The following is a 19,273-nucleotide window of genomic DNA, read 5'->3' as shown; positions in this document are numbered from 1 at the left end:
TTTGCGTCACACAAGTGCCAGGCAATGACCATCTCCAACAAGAGAAAATCTAACCATCGCCCCTTGACATTCAATGGCATTACTATTACTGAATCTCCCACTATCAACATCCTGGGGGGTTACCATTGACGAGGAACTGAACTGGACTAGCCATGTAAATACTATGGCTAGAAGAGCAGGTCAGAGGCTAGGAATTCTGCAGCATGTAATTCACCTCCTGACTACCCAAAGCCTGTCCACCATTTACAAGGCACAGTCAGGAGTATAATGGAATACACCCCACTTGCCTGGATGAGTGCAGCTCCAACAACATACAAGAAACTTCACACCATCCAGGACAAAGCAGCCTGCTTGATTGGCACCACATCCACAAACATTCTCTCCCTCCACCACCAACGAACAGTGGCAGCAGTCTGTGCCATGTCCAAGATGCACTGCAGGAACTCACCAAGGCTCCTGAGGCAGCACCTTCCAAACCCACAACTGCTACCATCTAAAATGACAAGGGCAGCAGACACATGGGAACACCACCACCTCGAAGTTCCCCTCCAAGCAACTCACCATCCTGACTTGGAACTATACCGCCATTCCTTCACTGTCGCTGGGTCCCTATCAGCATTATAGGTGTACCTACACCACAGGGACTGCAATGTTTCAAGAAGACAACTCACCACCACCTCCTCAATGGTAATTAGAGACTGCAACAGTTCAAGAAGGGAGTTCACCACCACCTTCTCAAGGGTAGTTAGGGACGCACAATAAATACTGGCCTAGCCAGTGAAGCGCACATCCTGTAAATGAATTTAAAAAAGTAACTGCATAGTTAGTGTCCAGCCTTGTGAGAGAGTAGCTAAGCAGAAGACAGGTGGTGTCCCACCAAGAGAAAAGGTCCAGTCTTTTACATATTCCCTAGGAAGCTATTAAAGACCAGCATAAGTAATTTGCAAAAAAAAAATCTTCCTGCACTTTTGGTCAGGAAATGATAAGTGGCAAAAGGACACCTTAGAAGAATAGAGATACAAAGTTTGTGCACAATTGGTGATTAAAACAAGAAAAAACTGTTAAAAAAAAACACAAAACCCAGGGGTCTTAGTTGTCAGATTGAGAAAAGTGGCCATAAAAGACTGTATTGCAATGCACAGATGACCCATAAGATCCTTCACATTTTCCAGGCTCATATTTGTGAAAATCGATTGATGGAACTCAGTAACCAGATGATGATGTCACAGAGGAAGACCCACGAAACCATGAAGGAACTTACCAGTAAAGAAGAAGAATTAATGATAATGAAGGTAGAGTTGGCTTCCCTTCGTGAAAAATACCACTCCAAAACTGAAGAGGTAATGCATACTTTCAGATTATTTAACAAATATTTGGCTCCAATTGTAACTTTATTCAATTTAAAACTAAGGGCCAGATTTTGGTTACCGAGGCGGGTAGCTTAAATCCGGAAATTTCTTGACATGCCGAACCCTTCTCAATAAAATGTACCCTGTTATATTTAATTTTTGCTCAGGGTGGGGGTGAAGGATGGAGTCAAGCCCAACAACCCCGGAAGTGGACCGTAGACGGCCATGGGGCCAGGTGAATGCCAAGATGTGTTGGTTAGAAAGCCCACCTTGGTTCTTTGGGACTTTGTCCAGTTGTTTGGAAGTTGTTAACTCTAGCCCTCACCTCTCAGACACCCTCACCCACACCCCCGACCACCCCAACAGTCCCTCGTACCCCCATGCCACCTCCACAGTGACTCACCCAGTATTCATATGGGCAGGGCTCAGGAGCCATCTGGCGATGAGAAAAACATTTTTTTTAATAATCTAATACAGCTCTTACTCCTATACACTTGGTAGAGGAAAAAAACTCCCATTCATAAAATCAATTCAAAACATTTAAATCTTATCAAGTGGTTAATATCTTATCAAAACAAACATCTATTTCACTAACCACATCAAAGAAAACCAATAGTTTAATAGCCTCTTTAAGCTGTCAATCAAAGTGTGAACACAGAACCCCATACTGAAATAATTGTAGCTTTTGAAACCAAGCATTCATAATGGCATCATACTATCCCTTGGGAAATGTTAACAAAGATCTCTGTTGAAACTGCACAAACAAATGCTAATTTTTTTTCTAACCTATGCCTGTCAATCAAAGCAATCAGCGGAGGGTTTTTTTTAACTCTCACTGATAGCCACAGTCTTTTTTTTAAAGTTTGTAGAGCGGAGGATTCTAAAAAACTTTGGGCCATGACAGTTGTCCACCTTATCCACCCTTCAACAGCATTTGTGTCTATCAATTCGTATATCCCACACTGCGGGTGAAGGTCCTTGAAACAGCCAAAACGGGGTCTGTTTCAACTCTCCATTAATTTTAAATGGTCCACCAGATTCATGATTTGCACCTGTGTGAATCATGCCCCGCCCCTTTCCACTACCAAGGAAAATGGTTTCAACTGGAAATGGGGTGGGACTTCTGAATTCAAGGCCTGCAGAGTCTTCCGGACTCTGTGAAAATCCAGCCCTAAATATCCAGTGATTTCTGGCTAATTTAGAAAGAAGAAGCTTAAGAGAACACTACAGTCAATTTTAAATAGCTTTAAAAGGAAAATCACTTCTTGTAAACTTTTACAAATTGAAATAATCAATCCTCTTCACAGGAAAGGCAACACAAGGACTTCAAAGGGTAAATTTTGCAAGGTCACACATCACCACTAGAGTCAAACTACATTTACCCTGTCTTAGTCTTTAGCCTTTACTAGTCAATTGAATTCGTCTTTTCAAGGCATATCTAGAACACTGTGAGATTTACATGTGCCGGTTTTTGCCATTTCTTAAAAATGAATGTAAACATTTTTTTGAATTGAGTTTGTTCCACACTTCAATCATAGAAGGGCAGAGGTAAAAAAATGACTGAATGCAAAGTGAAAAGAACAGATGAATGCAAGAGAGCTGCATATCTGCTTTGAGAATGTAATTGCGCTTCCTATAAGTAAATGAAAGATGCAAGTATATTGGTCCTTAGACTGTATTGTATTTGAAGGAGATCACCATTCAAGGAATGAGGAGAACTGTGCCTTATGTAAATAGCATTTCTCTTTAGCACCCATAGTTAAACAGGCACCTGCCTAAACAAAACGATCATTTTTTTGCACAATAGCTTCTTTCTATCTTAATTAAATAGAACTTCAGCCGGATTAAGCAGCTTCCCTTAAACACAAATCACTGATCAGTATCTGCCTTAAGGAGCCATTTTGATTTGTTCTCAAAGATTCTGTTTAATGCAGTTTTCATAATAAGAAATGTAGGTTACAGCTCAATCTAATTTCACTGCATGAACATTTCTATTAAAACAAGACACTGCATTCCTTTACTAGCTGTCTGTTCTCTGACACTCCCAGAGAGATGTGCATCTGCTGGACAAAGTGAATTCAAAATGTTGTCAGCCATGACAGCTCTTATATAGCATGTCATCCACAATGGCTAAAATTGCCATATTCATTACACCACCCCTTGTCCACATAGCCAGGCTTTAAATTGATGTTGAAAAGTGTGTTAGTCAGTGCTTCAACTATGTATTACAATTCATGTCGCCAGAGTGTGATTTTTTTTTCCACCTTATTTCTATCATGTTCTCTGTTAGTGTCTATTCTCGATAGTGGAATGTTTAGCTGGGTAATTAACTGTAATGGAAAATTTAGACTGAAGTGTCTCTATTTCAGAAAGGGCCTTCTGTTAATAAATGACTATGGAAATATTGTTTGACTTCATTTGAACCGGACACATACATTTTTGTGTCAAACCAGACTAATTTTTCTTCCATATGAATTCTAATAGTGGTGAATCCCCTGAATGAACTGCTAGGCAAAGAAGCTAAAATATAATTATTAAAACAGGAATCAAGCTTCTACTAATTCTTTAGGGTCTATGAAAGAATTTCTGTACCATATACAAAAATTATGAGCAAGTATTGGTCAAATATAATAACATTATACTACTTTAAATTTGGATCACAGTGCAAGTTAGTAACCTATTCTATATATATTATCAGCTTCATCAGCTCGTGATGCTGAAAATGTTTTTGATTTGGTCTGTAATTTAACTATTCAAAACTACTCATGCCTCAATGTTGCAGTACTCAATTTCTAACACGTGATGTAACTCGCAAGTTGAATGCTTAGTGACATCTTGTGTCCAAGATATAGTATTACAAGATCTCAGTGGGAGATTTTTTGTGCATAAACGAATGTATTCACTACTATTCTTATTTTCTGACTACATAACAAGATTGTACATTGGCTGGCAGTGAATGTTTTACTTGCTGTTTATTGGGGAATTTGTAGAGTAATTTAGCTAGCCAGTTCATAACATCTGTATGTAAAAATATACCCATGAAATGGAAACTTCTGATAGTGCTAAACTATTTTGAGTGCAGATGGGCGAGGATAAACATAAGACTAAACACCAATTCTTAAGTTGTATTTGGCACCATGACAGACTCAATAGGCATGCCATCACTCCCCGCCACCGCTCCCCCCCATCCCCCTCCGCCACTGCCCCCCTCCCCCCCCCCGCCACCATTCCAGCGTAAAGGCCGAGTAAAGGAACATGAAATCTCCTGAAATTAACAAACAATGTTATAGCGCTTCAAAAAAATGTAACTGTATCTAAGCTAGAAAGAATAATGGATGTTAACTATTTACATCAAATATATTCTCTTTTCATGGGGTATTCATGGCACTTAGCAGAGGAACTATTGCTTTAGGTGACCACTGAGCAATCTTAGAGATTAACCATGAAAAGAATAGAATAAAATTCTAAGTTCTGCAGAACTATTCTTATTCACGCAACAACCCTTCACATTCGCCCTCCTTACATTTTTATAGCTGAGTTACAGGTAGAGAGAGATACCCCAACCACTCAGGTTCCCAAACTATATGACTGCCAATGTAATTGATTATTTTTCTTCTTGGATTCTTTTATTATTTTATTGATCTATTTTGTGCATTTTTCCATCACTGGAATTTGTCATAGATGCACCATGGACTTGTTGTGGTACATTGTTAAAGATTTTATGATAATGTATTGATAATGTTTAAACATGATTCAGAAATTAATGTCAAAGAATCCCTGTGAAGAATATGGATACATTTAACAAAAAATAGCGCCCCTTGCATTTGAAAAAGATGGAGCCAGATTTTGTGATCAATGGCAAAGTGACAGCGCTTGCTACTGACCTCGAAGGAAGGTGCCAACAAAGTACGTGTTAAGTTGTTTCTGGCACCAAGTCAAGGGGATCTCCATGCATCCAGCAACAGAGATGTTATCAAGCAATGTAAGCAGCCAGTCACATTGAAGAACCCTCAAAGACAGCAGACCAGGAAGTAAAATGTACTAATCATCCTTCACTTAATATCAATTTTGCAAAGAATGAAATGAAGATTGGGACATATGCATTAGAAGCTGAATGATCATAAACAGACTTTTGAAAAAATCATATTAAGATACTTTGGAATTGAAAAAATTCAACATTACTCAAATATAAAACTAGTTTTCCAGGGGCAGAGAAGTTGTTCAGCAATAGTTATAACTTTGTACACCTTTAAAAATCCAGTTACATCCCATTAACTGGCGTTGTTTTTTCAGGTGTTTTCAACAGCAACATTACACTAACACAGGGAAGTTCTCATCAACTCAGTGATTCCTAGAAAATTGCTCTCAGTAGGGACTTAAACAGCTCACTCTGTGAAGGAGCAGGGAATCACTGACAGCAACTTCAACGTTTCCATGTTTAACTGCAGACCCCAGATCTTGCTGTTAGTTTTACAGTTTTACAGATGGCGAACAATGATAAGACCATAAGACATAGGAGCAGAAATTAGGCCATTCGGCCCATCGAGTCTGCTCCACCATTCAATCATGGCTGATATGTTTCTCATCCCCATTCTCCCGCCTTCTCCCCATAACCTTTGATTCCCTTACCAATCAAGAACCTATCTACCTCAGTCTTAAATACACTCAATGACCTGGCCTCCACAGCCTTCTGTGGCAATGAATTCCATAGATTTACCACTCTCTGGCTAAAGAAGTTTCTCCTCATCTCTGTTCTAAAAGGTCTTCCCTTTACTCTGAGGCTGTGCCCTCGGGTCCTAGTCTCTCCTACTAATGGAAACATCTTCCCCACGTCCACTCCATCCAGGCCTTTCAGTATTCTGTAAGTTTCAATCAGATCCCCCCTCATCCTTCTAAACTCTATCGAGTATAGACCCAGAGTCCTCAAACATTCCTCATATGTTAAGCCTTTCATTCCTGGGATCATTCTCGTGAACCTCCTCTGGACCCTCTACAGGTCCAGAACATCCTTCCTGAGATACGGGGCCCAAAATTGCTCACAATATTCTAAATGTGGTCTGACCAGAGCCTTATAAAGCCTCAGCACCACATCCCTGCTTTTATATTCTAGCCCTCTCGAAATAAATGCCAACATTGCATTTGCCTTCCTAACTACCAACTCAACCTGCAAGTTAACCTTAAGAGAATCCTGGACTTGGACTCCCAAGTCCCTTTGCACTCCAGATTTCTGAATTCTCTCCCCATTTAGTCTATGCCTCTATTCTTCCTACCAAAGTGCATGACCTCACACTTCCCCACGTTGTGTTCCATCTGCCACTTCTTTGCCCATTCTTCTAACCTGTCCAAATCCTTCTGCAGCCTCCCCGCCTCCTCAATACTACCTGTCGCTCCACCTATCTTTGTATCATCTGAAAACTTAGCCAGGATGCCCTCAGTTCCTTCATCTAGATCATTAATGTATAAAGTGAAAAGTTGTGGTCCCAACACTGACCCCTGCGGAACTCCACTAGTCAGCGGCCGCCATCCTGAGAAGGACCCCCTTATCCCCACTCTCTGCCTCCTGCCAGATAGCCAATCTTCTATCCATGCTAGTACCTTGCCTCTAACACCATGGGCTCTTATCTTACTGAGCAGCCTCCTGTACGACACCTTGCCAAGGCCCTCTGGAAGTCTAAGTAGATAACATCCATTGGCTCTCCTTTGTCTAACCTACTTGTTACCTCCTCAAAGAATTCTAACAGATTTGTCAGGCATGACCTCCCCTTGATGAAACCATGCTGACTTTGCCCGATTTTACCATGCGCTTCCAAGTATTCTGAAATCTCATCCTTAATAATGGACTCTAAAATCTTACCAACAACCGAGGTCAGGCTAATCGGCCTGTAATTTACCGTCTTTTGCCTCACTCCCTTCTTAAACAGGGGGGTTACATTAGCGATTTTCCAGTCCTCTGGGACCCTCCCTGACTCCAGTGATTCCTGAAAGATCACCACTAACGCCTCCACTAGCTCTTCAGCTATCTCCTTCAGAACTCTGGGGTGTAATCCATCTGGTCCAGGTGATTTATCCACCTTCAGACCTTTCAGTTTTCCTAGCACCTTCTCCTTGGTAATGGCCACCATACTCGCCTCTGCCCCCCGACTCGCTTGAACTTTGGGGATGTCACTCGTGTCTTCCACCGTGAAGACTGACGCAAAGTACCTATTCAGTTCCTCCGCCATTTCTTTGTTCCCCACTACTACTTCTCCAGCGTCATTTTCCAGCGGCCCAATGTCCACTTTTACCTCTCTCTTACCCTTTATATATCTAAAAAAACTCTTGCAATCTTCTTTTATATTACTGGCTAGTTTACCCTCATATTTAATCTTCTCCCTCCTTTTTTCTTCTTTAGTTGTTCTCTGTTGGTCTTTGTAGGCTTCCCAATCCCCTGGTTTCCCACTGCTCATCGCCGCATTGTATGCTTTCTCTTTAGCTTTTATGCTGTCCCTGACTTCCCTTGTCAGCCATGGTTGCCTCGTCCTCCCTTTAGTATGCTTCTTCCTAGGGATGAATTTTTGCTGTGTTTCCCAAAATACTCCCAGAAACTCCTGCCATTGCTGTTCCACTGTCTTTCCTGCTAGGCTCATCTCCCAGTCAATTCTGGCCAGTTCCTCCCTTATGCCTCTGTAGTTGCCTTTATTCAACTGTAATACCGTTACATCTGATTCCAGCTTTTTCCTCTCAAATTGCAGGGTAAATTCTATCATATTATGGTCGCTTCCTCCTAAGGGTTCCTTCACCTTAAGCTCCCTTATCAAATCTGCCTCATTACACATCACTAAATCTAGAATTGCCTGTTCCCTAGTGGGCTCCACCACAAGCTGCTCCAAAAAGCCATCTCGTAGACATTCCACAAATTCCTTTTCTTGGGATCCACTACCAACCTGATTTTCCCAGTCTGCCTGCATATTGAAATCCCCCATGATCACTGTAACCTTGCCTTTCTTACACACCTTTTCTATTTCCTGGTGTATCTTGTGCCCCGCATCCTGACTAGTTTTTCTTTCATTACAATTGCAAAACCCAGGCCGTTGTAACTTGGTGTAAGGCCTATGCCAAAACCACTCTAAAATTAAGTTGCCCAGGAGCAGTTAGGATGACATCTCCGATTTTGCATCCTGGGAACTCTCTCGTGTCTGCCTAGCAATTTTTCCCTCCAGCTGAAATAGGAACTCAACATGTGAAGTCAGAAACCCATGCTCCAGCACACTATCACTGCACCATCAGTACTTATATTGTTATACATGAGGTTTAAATTTATTGCAGTCAGTTTATTCTAACCTACATTTTGGATTGTTTTAGCTTGAGACCTTACGAAAGTCCCTGCATGGTGCAAGGTCAGACAGTTCAAGATTACATCGAGAAAGTGAACTGGTTGTAGCAAATGTTAATCAATGGGTAAAGGACCAAAAGTAAGTACATTTTTTAAAAATGATTTTAATTTATTTTATTGTTTGTAAAGACATAACAATTAAGACATTAACATTCTGGAATGTTTCACATGTATGTGCTATTGAGCTGGCAGTTCAAGAGCCTTGACCAATGTTGAAGCACAAGTATCTGAGACTATGCTGAGACAATGAATTATCACTGCGAGAATTAATAAACAGAACCAGTGATTCCTTCTATGTTGATTTAATGCAGGTTTGCATCTTCAATTATCAAAATACTTTTTTTTTTGCATATCTTCACACTCTTTTCTCCCCTGGAGAATGGTGTGGAGTGCCGGAAGGATTTTACAGACTGACTAACAGCCTGCTTTGAATCACATGAAAGCTCCTTCTGTGGCCCACAAATCCTAAAGTTGGACTTGAATCCAGGGATTTCCAGAATCCTGCATCTTTCCTGTCTCACCAATTGAGCCACTCGGGTTCCCAAAATGCTTACTACAATTGCTCTCTCTCCCATCAAGTCCCATTCCACATGTAGAAAAATACTAAAAAAGAGCAGGTATTTTTCAGTAAATATCACCTCTTTAGCTGATTTATTTAAATTAAAATAGATGCAATTAATCTTGCATAAAAACAAGCTTACCATTATGGGATATGAAGCTTTATGACAAAATTTGTTCACCACAATATGAGCAACTAATGATGGTGAAGGGAAAATAACAACCACGTTAGAAGGTATCAGCCTGAATAACTAACTTCACTCAAAAAGATTATCATATATTTCTATATTGAATAAAACTGCCTGGAAATGCATCCTTTCTGAGAACAAATAAACTTCACAAACCATTCAAGCTATGCTCTCATTATTCATAACATAATCTCTACCTCTTGAGTGTGTTGCATCTTTATTTTGTATGTACTAAATGTATTTAAATCAAACTAGAACTGGAAGTTTAATTTGATTTAAATGAAAATCTTGCTTTTAAGGTAATTCCAAACTATATATTACTAAGTAAAAGTTGCCAGAATTGAATTGTTATTGAGTAGTGTTTTGTTGCACTCTATGATTGGTCTATGAGAACATTGTGATTGTTGCTAAGTAACCACCCGGACCAATGTTACTGAGTAATGTGACTGACATCGTCTAATCACATCACAGAAATAAGCAGCATCACAAAACTCATCCATTGATGGTGCGATACCATTAGCCTTAGGTTAAATCAATTAATAACAAAAATAATCTAATAAAGGGATCATTGTGTGTCACACGGACATCATGTAATGCTTAGCAACAAAATTGCATCATTCATGTGACTTTGATATGAATCTGATTATTGTGCTGTCTGTCACACCATTTCTGATCATGACGAGGATTGAGAATCAATTGAAATGCTGGTACAATTAAATTGGGCCCAGTGCTGCCCTGAGCATATGTATTTTATTCGGTAATATCTGGTATCTGCATTGGCCCCTCTGCCTGAGCTCACAAATAAACTTCACAAACCATTCAAGCTATGTCTTCATCATTCATGACATAATCTAAACCCCTTGAGCATGTTGTTATCTTCATTCTGTACATATTAAATGTATTTTATATCAGAATTGAATGTTTAAAATTGAATTAAATGGAACTCCCCAGCCCCAGGCCAATCTCTAACTATAGATAGTAATTTTAAAGAATGAATATTCACCAAGTCTTAATTGCAGTAAACAGTCATTGATCTAGTTTATTCGATGAAATAAATCCGGCATAACTAACAAAACCTAGAATCAGAACAGGTAAAATAATATTTGTGGATATGTGTTGATATTTACCAAACACACAAAGCCAAGCTACTCCAACCAGATCAGAGCAAGATGATGCAATTCTTTTCTGAAGAGTAGAAACGGCTGGTTATTTTTCTTTTTTCTAAATTTCTGACCATGATGAATATCTTGTGGGAGATCCACTGTGTATTACAAAAACTTCTGCAAATTTGATTTTTTCGAATTTTTTTTAAAATTCAACTGTAAAATTTTCTGTAGCAACATGATAAGCATAAAGAAAAACTAAATGCTTTAGTTTTGAAAGAAAAGCTAAAAAGGCTGAAAATATGCAGCATGTAAAACAAAACATTACTGATACTTTCACTCTACATCAGCCCTGGCCAAAATATCATTCCATTTTGGTTCTTTATTATGTTTTTTTTGTGTCTTTCCTGTATTGACTACCATTAATTAAAACACTTTATTTTTAAACAGGCAAGCCAATGAAAAACTTGGAAATAAGATCAAAGAGCAAACAAAGCAAATCCTCCAACTAACAACTGAAAAAGAGTAAGTACTAACACTGGGAACCGGCTAGTGTAAATGTCAGACTTCCCTGTATTGGTATTAGGGTTACTAGTATTGTACTAGATTTGTGCTAGCTGATAACACACCTTTGGGCAGAAAGGAGAAACAGTTAAGTCCCTTTCAGACACTTGTTTATTGGCTTACAAAGACAGATATGAACAAAATTATTTTTAACAGTAGACTAGACTGATCAAAACCAGTTAGGTCAGTTGCTATTCTGCCTATTCAGATGTGGGATGGTACAATTGTGCAAGTAACTATTTTTTATCAAGAACCCCAGACCAGAGATGATGATGTTTAAATGAAGTTCAGAACTTCAGTTGTCCTTTCCTCTTCACATCTACCAAGCTTCCCCAGACTGGTTAGGCCTCTAACATGTCTTATGATTCATTTGACCTTTGCACGTTTTGATTACTGTCTTCCCATTTCTACTTAAAGTCATGATAGCTTATTGCATTGCTGTTACTTTAAGATAACAAATACATAAATAGGGAATGTTCCAGATTTAATTTGGATTTTCTGGAGTCCTGGGCAACACAATGATTCAACCTTTCAAAGCTGCTGGTGCTGGAAAGCCTGCTCTGCAAAGTCAGCATTTTCACAGCATATCTTTAGCAATGGACTGAGAGGAAAATGTTAATATAATGAGCTGACCTCACAGCATGAAGCAAGGTTAGCTCATTTGAGAGTGCCTTCAGATCAACCATCTCTCCATTATGTTAAATGTTACGACAGGAAATTGTTGTAAAAACCCATCTGGTTCACTAATGTCCTTCAAGGAATGAAATATGCTGTCCTTACCTGGTCTGGCCTGCATGTGATCAACAGCAATGTGGTTAACTTTTAACTGTTCTCTGAAATGGCCTAGAAAGCCACTCTATTGTATCAAACCACAATCTGGGGGAGGCGGTGGTATGGTGGTATTGTCACAGGACTGGTATTCCAGAGACCTGAGTTCAAATCCCACCACAACAGATGGTGAGATCTGGAATTAAAAGCCGGATGATGACCATTGTTGTAAAAACCTTTTAGGGAAGGAAGTCTGCCATCCTTACCTGACCTACAGTTTTTCTTAAATGGGCCAGCATTATTGCCCTAGTTTAGAGGGCATTTAAGAGTCAACCACATTGCTGTGGGTCTGGAGTCACATATTGGTAAGGATAGCAGATTTCCTTCCCTAAAGGATATTAGACAATCGGCAATGGTTTCACAATCATCAGACTTTTAATTCCAGATTTTTATTGAATTCAAATTTGACCATCTGCCGTGTTGGGATTTGAACCCAGGTCCCCAGAGCATTACCCTGGGTCTCTGGATTACCAGCCCAGCGACAATACCACTATGCCACTACCTCTGTGACTCCAGACTCTTAAAATGCCCTCTGAACAAGGGCAATTAGGGATGGGCAATAAATACTGGCCTAGCCCACGACGCCCACATCCTATGAACGAATAAATAAAGAAAAGTTGAATAAGAATAAAATAAATGGACAGACTACCCGGCGTCAACCTAGGCTCTGGACATGACAAAGGCTCACCTTGTCTAGTCAACCAAAAAAAACAAAAAATTTGACTTTTATTTCCTCAGTATGAAGTTTTATATATAACTTACCTGTATTCTCCATTTGTTTTACAGTTTTTTTATTTTGGTTTTGCAATTTTGATACTATCCAATACAATATCTATCAGACACAGGCATAAATGTAATTACGCATCGTTATGTGGCTCAGTGAGTTTTAGAATCTGTCACCGTGAATGAGAAATAGACTAGGTTGAGATGTTTGGTTCTTTTTTCCTTTCATGATTGGCATCTATGCATAGGGGATACTCCCCATAAGAAACGTTCAGTGTAATACAAAGACTTAGAAACATAGAAAATAGGAACAGGAGTAGGTCATTCAACCCTTCAAGCCTGCTCCGCCATTCAATATGATCATGGCTGATCCTCAATCTCAATGCCACACTCCCACTCTCTCCCCATGCCCCTTGACGCCTTTAGAGTCTAGAAGGCTATCTACTTCCTCCTTAAATATATTCAGTGACTTGGCCTCCACAGCCTTCTGTGCTAGAAAATTCCATAGGTTCACCACCCTCTGAGTGAAGAAGTTTCTCCTCATCTCAGTCCTAAATGGCCTACCCCGTATCCTGAGACAGTGACCCCTTGTTCTAGATGCCTCCCAGCCAGAGGAAACATCACCCCTGCATCCAGTCTGTCCCACCCTGTCAGACTTTTGTACATTTCAATGAGATCCCCTCTCATTCTTCTAAACTCCAGTGAATACAGGCCTAGTCGACCTAACCTCCTCATACGACAATCCTTCCATCTCAGGAATGAGTCTGGTGAACCTTCGCTGCAATCCCTCTAGGGCAAGTATATCCTTATTTAGGTAAGGAGACCAAAACTGCACATAATACTACAGATGAGGTCTCATCAATGCCTTGTACAGCTGCAGTAAGGCATCCTTGCTCCTGTCTTCAAATCCTCTTGCAATGAAGGTCAACGTGCCATTTGCCTTCCTTACTGCATGCTGCACCTGCATGCTTGCTTCAGAGTTATGATCCCAGCTGATGTTATCACTGGACAAGCCAGATCCCAGAGTGGAACCCGGCATGATAGATCTTAACATTTATATTTTGTTTAGATATATGGAGAGTAGCTACTGAACAGAGTCACAGAAGTCTGCTGATGAACTTATAACAAAAGAATAAAACATTAACCAGAAAAGATTAACTACATTACATTACGCCTTCACCCACAGCTACACCTTTACAGATATATACATATTTGTAAGGATAACACCAGAATCTACAGAATTTTGGAAGATGACAACCAATGAATCCACTATTTCCATGGCCACCTCTTTTAGTACCCTGGGATGTAGATTATCAGGCCCTGGGGATTTATCGTCTTTCAGTCTCATTAATTTCTCCAGCACTTTTTTTTGCTAATACTAATTTCCTTCAATTCCTCCTTCTCATTAGACCCTTGGGTCCCCAGGTTTCTGGGAAGTTATTTGTGTCTTCCTCTGTGAAGTCAGAACTAAAGTGGTTGTTTAATTGCTCTGCCATTTCCTTGCTCTCTCTTATAAATTCTCCCATTTCAGACTGTGAGGGACCTACATTTGTCTTCACTAATCTTTTTCTTTTTACATACCTATAGAAGCTTTTACAGTCTGTTTTTATGTTCCTTGCAAGTTTATTCTCATACTCTATTTTTCCCCTCTTAATCAATATCTTGGTCCTCTTTTGCTGAAATCTAAACTGCATCAATCCTCAGGCTTGCTCCTTTTTCTCGCAACTTTATATGATTCTTCTTTGGACCTAATACTATTCTTAATTTCTTTTGTAAGTCATGGTTGAGCCACTTTTCCTGTTGTGTTTTTGCACCAGAAAGGAATGTACAACTGTTCCAATGCATGCATTTGTTCCTTGAATATTAGCCATTGGCTATCCACCATCATGCCTTTTAATGAAGTTCCCCAATCTATCATAGCCAACTCACCCCTCATATCTTCATAGTTTCCTTTATTTAGATTTGGAACCCTAATTTCGGATTGGACTACTTCACTTTCCATCCTAATGAAGAATTCTGTCATGTTATGGTCACTGTTCCCTAAAGGACCTCGCACAACAAGACTATTACTTCACCCCTTCTCATTGCACAATACCAAATCTATGATGGCCTCTTCCCTAGTTGATTCCTTGATGTACTGATCTAAAAAACACATCTCGTACACACTCCAGGAATTCATCTGCCACAATATTATTGCTAATTTGGTTTTCCCATTCTATACGTAGATTAAAGTCACCTATGATTTCTGTGGCACCCTTATGACATGCATCTCTAATTTCCTGTTTAATGCCGTCCCCTATCTTACCACTGATGTTTGGAGGCCTATTGACAACACCCATTAATGTTTTCAACCCCTTGTTGCTTCTTAGCTCCACCCAGACTGATTCTACATCTAGCTTTTCTGAGCCAATGTCCTTTCTCACTATTGCACTGATTTAATCCTTAACTAACAACACCACCCCACCTCCTTTTCCTTTTTGCCTGTCCTTCTTAAATATTGAATACTCTTGGATATTCAGTTCCCAGCCTTGGTCACCATGCAGCCATGTCTCCGTAATCGCAATCGTATCGCACTCGTTAATGTCTATTTGCGCTGTTAATTCATCTACCTTATTGTGAATGCTCCCTACATTCAGATATAGTGCCTGTAGACTTTTCTTTTTAACATTTTTACGCACCTTTTTTGTGCTATGGCCCTATTTGCTGCTACCCCTTGTTTCCCCTGCCTTCCACTTTTGCTTTCTACTTTTCTATCTTTGTTTCCCACTCTTGCATCTCCCCATCCCCCTACCGCTGTAGTTTAAACCCTCCCCCACAGTACAAGTGAATACTCCTGTGAGGACATTGGTCTCAGTCCTGCTGGGATGCAACCCGTCCAGTTGGTACAGGTCCCATCTTCCCCAAAATCAGTCCCAATGCCTCAGGAATCTAAATCCCTCCCTCCTACACCATCTGTCCAGCCATGCATTTATCTGGTCTATCCTGTTCCCGACCTCTCTCACACGTGGCACTGGGACTGATCCAGAGATTACTACCTTTGTGGTCCTGCTTTTTAATTTATTTCCTAACTTCCTATATTCTGCTTTCAGGACCTCATCCCTCTTTTTACCCATGTCATTGGTACTGATATAGACCACAACCTCTGGCTGTTCACCCTCCCCCTTCAGAATGCCCTGCAGCCTCTCAGTGACATCCTTGACCCTGGCACAAGGGAGGCAACATACCATCTTGGTGTCACATCTGTGGCTGAAGAAAAGTCTATCCATGTCCCTTACATTAGAATTCCCTATTGCTATTGCTCTCCCACTCTTTTTTTCTCCCCCATTGTACAGCTGAGCCACTCATGGTGCCACAGACTTGGCTCTTGCTGCATTCCCCTGAAAAACCATCTTCCCTAGCAGTATCCAAAATGGAAAATCTGTTAGAGAAGGAGATGGATCCAGGGCACTCCTGCACAACCTGCCTAGTGCTTTTACTCGGTTTGGTGGTCACCTATTCCCTTTCTGCATGTGCACTCTTTACCTGTGGCATGATCACCTCACTGTACGTGCTATCCATAAAGATCTCAGCCTTGTGGATGCTCCACAGTGACTCCAGCCACAGCTACAGCTCCGAAACATGGATTTCAAGCAGCTGCAGCTGGAGACACTTCCTGCGCACGTGGTCACCCCTGACTTCCCACATCACACAGGAGGAGTATTCCACATGGCCGAGCTGCTCTGCCATGACTTACCCTTAAATTACTCCCTTTACTTTTCCTTCCTCTAGTTTAAGGAATATTAAATATATATTAGGGACCTTACTACTTATACTTTAAACACTACTTAATCTAAACTAAACACCAACTTTACTTCAAAGACTGCACAGTAGAAATACTCACCAAGTCCCACTTACCAGGGCCACTGCCCATCAAATACTTAGCTTTACATGTGACTGAGTTGTAGAACATCCTAACCAACAACTAAAGTTTATATGCCCTTTATTTAACAATGATTAAAGGATGGGCATTTCAATATTAAATCATTGTACATGGTTTCCTAATTGTCAATTTTTTGGAGGAGGGGATTAAGCTACTGTTAAATATCATGGTTCTGTGTTATTATACATGTTGCTGGTTTTATATGTGATACTATGATGTCACTGCTTTCATAGGTATCAATGTTTTTCCATTTAGCAGGTCAGTAAGAACTGCTATTATTTTATGATGGAAACTGATAAACATGGAGGCATAACCAGGCTCTGGCAATGAAGAGATTCTCGTTTTTAAGATATATACTCATTTCGAAAGAACCTTTCCACCATACTGAATACCAAAGTTTGAGCCAAGCATATCCATTACTCCCCTTTTTTGTGTGCCATTACATCATTATCTATAGTATTTAATTTATGATGATATAAAAAGCCAGCTTCAGGATCTCTGGATACATTTTAATTCTAGGAGTGTAAGTGAACCTGGTATGAAATGCATTTAACTTGAATATATGAAAATGTTGGCTTGCACTGAAAAATAAAATATTTGTTCTGTGGTTTTTATGCTGCCTTGTGTTAGAATAACATGAGCACCACCTTAGTGGAAAAATCAGCACATAAGATTTTTAATCTATGATTGAGTATAGAATTAAGCTTTTCTTACAAAAATCAGTATTTTACAAAACTATTGTGACATAAAATCTAGGGTTTGCAAAAGTGTTGTGGCACAGTTTCTTCCAACATCAAATTAATGACTACCAGATGGCTTTTTGGTTGAAATATTTTTCATTGTTAGATATCGCATTTACATTCTATTATTCTTTTATCTTTGCTGCAGTAATGACCCTTTCTGTTATTGCTATTGTAATCTTTGTCACAACACAGCCATCTACAGGAAATGAATGAACGACTACAGCACGAGAACAAGAAATTAAAAGTTGAAGTGGATGAGAAGAGGATAACAAATGAGAGGTTAAAGGTAAGCTGTGTAATTCCTTGAAAGCACTGCAGGAGGATGGAGAAGTCGTACAGTTTGAGTGCCAGCTTGGTCCAGGCAAAACTGTTCCCAAAAAAGTGTCATTGGAATGCAAGTGTAATGCGATTTGTTATCAATATATTCTTGAAAGGTTTCATAATCATAAAAACATTTTTTTCTCACTGAAGTTCTTTTATTAAAATGAAGTCAGGAAAAGATCTGAACCTAGACTCCATAGGCACTTTGAGTGCGGCATCTAAAAATGTGACTGTCCCATTTGTCTCCAATTATTGAACCTTGTTAATTCATGTCTCTTGTACAGGCCTTGCGCAGCCACCCAGCAGAGCACCCTAATGTCATGCATCAGCTCCGGAGCCCATTTCAAGATGACGAGTAAGTATTTATCCCTGAATATTAGTATATTTCATTTTGTAAAAATTTAGGGCTGGATTTTACATTTTTCGACGGGGTGAGGGAGGCAAAACGGAAACTGCGGGTTTCGCTCACTCCCACTCCCAGCCATCTCTGCACATCCATTCAAGCATTAGATGGACAACTGAGTGAGATGGAGGCCAATTATAGATGCAAAGGAAGCTTGCTTCCTGACCACAAACTCATCTCTTTGCTGCCTTCCAACTTCGGATTTATCTTGGGCAATATTTCCCGTGCCTGTTTTTAGATGCCACAGTATAGTCAGCTCTTCTGACTTTGAGTTACTATATAAAAAATAATAGTGTTGAATTTTCATTGCAGCTTCATTCACAGTAGAATATGAATCACACCTAGGTGTGATTACATAACTTGTGGGTTCTGAGAAACTGGTGCAAAGGGCGATCCATGCCCACTTGGCGCTCTAGGCCAGGATGTCATGTGGCGAAGAGGTAATGCCGCGGTCACGGCTAGAATTCTAAAGACCCTCGCTCTCAGAATTAGTCCTTGATATTCATCGAAGGCGCAAAAAAGTTTAAAATGTCATTAAAAAACATACAGATGCTGCCAACTTCCCCAGCAAAACCTGCTGGTTCATTCACCCATGGTCCTGGTGGCAGGCCGTTTCTACCGCTTTTGTGCCACCTCATTATAGCTGGCATAAAAGACTTCCAAAATTTTTACATCCGATGCCCGAAAAATTCAGTGGGCAACAAAAAATGGCAAAGAACAGGGTTCTGAACAAGCTTAATAGCCTGTTAATTAATGACTTCAAAATGGCAGGTGGGCTGCCGATCTCAGCGCCTGCAAGCCTTCTGTATTATTAGAGACTGGTGTGATGATGTAGGTTTGCCAACCCAATGTCATCACGCCGAATTTTTCATCAGTGCCCTTGGCTATACATTGGAATCTGACACAATTCACATGAACACCGACATTCAACTGCAAATGGAAGCCCATTCTATTTAACAGTGATTTGCTTTAAAGCAATTTCTGAATCATAAACAATTTACCAATGGCTCAGTGGGTTCATACATTAAATAACAGCCATGCAGACCGGGCCAGCAATCTGTGCTGAGTTAACACCAGTAAAATTGGCCTCAGCAAATCTAGGTTGGACAAGGGAAGTTCTTCTGATCACCGTTAAGTGACCCTTACTAGAAGTATATGCTTGTGTATGAATGGGCATCAGATGGGGACAGAGGTCGAGCTTG

The 19,273-nt window shown here is 40.1% G+C and overlaps 1 protein-coding gene across 1 annotated transcript in view; it reads left to right on the top strand.

The window, feature by feature from the left end:
- The window catches only part of pmfbp1 (polyamine modulated factor 1 binding protein 1), a 967,668-nt gene that overhangs the window by 888,173 nt on the left and 60,222 nt on the right, over nucleotides 1-19,273 (top strand). The window contains exons 39-43 of the mRNA XM_078544531.1: nucleotides 1,173-1,340; nucleotides 8,691-8,800; nucleotides 11,021-11,095; nucleotides 17,540-17,633; nucleotides 17,953-18,023. Of these exons, the coding sequence (XP_078400657.1) occupies nucleotides 1,173-1,340; nucleotides 8,691-8,800; nucleotides 11,021-11,095; nucleotides 17,540-17,633; nucleotides 17,953-18,023 (518 nt within the window). The remainder of the gene's footprint in view (nucleotides 1-1,172; nucleotides 1,341-8,690; nucleotides 8,801-11,020; nucleotides 11,096-17,539; nucleotides 17,634-17,952; nucleotides 18,024-19,273) is intronic.

The sequence above is a fragment of the Cetorhinus maximus genome, chromosome 6 (assembly GCF_964194155.1).
Source record: "Cetorhinus maximus chromosome 6, sCetMax3.hap1.1, whole genome shotgun sequence".
Classification (NCBI taxonomy): domain Eukaryota; kingdom Metazoa; phylum Chordata; class Chondrichthyes; order Lamniformes; family Cetorhinidae; genus Cetorhinus; species Cetorhinus maximus.
Note: the sequence above shows the minus strand (reverse complement) of the source record. Positions and strands in the feature narration are given on the sequence as shown.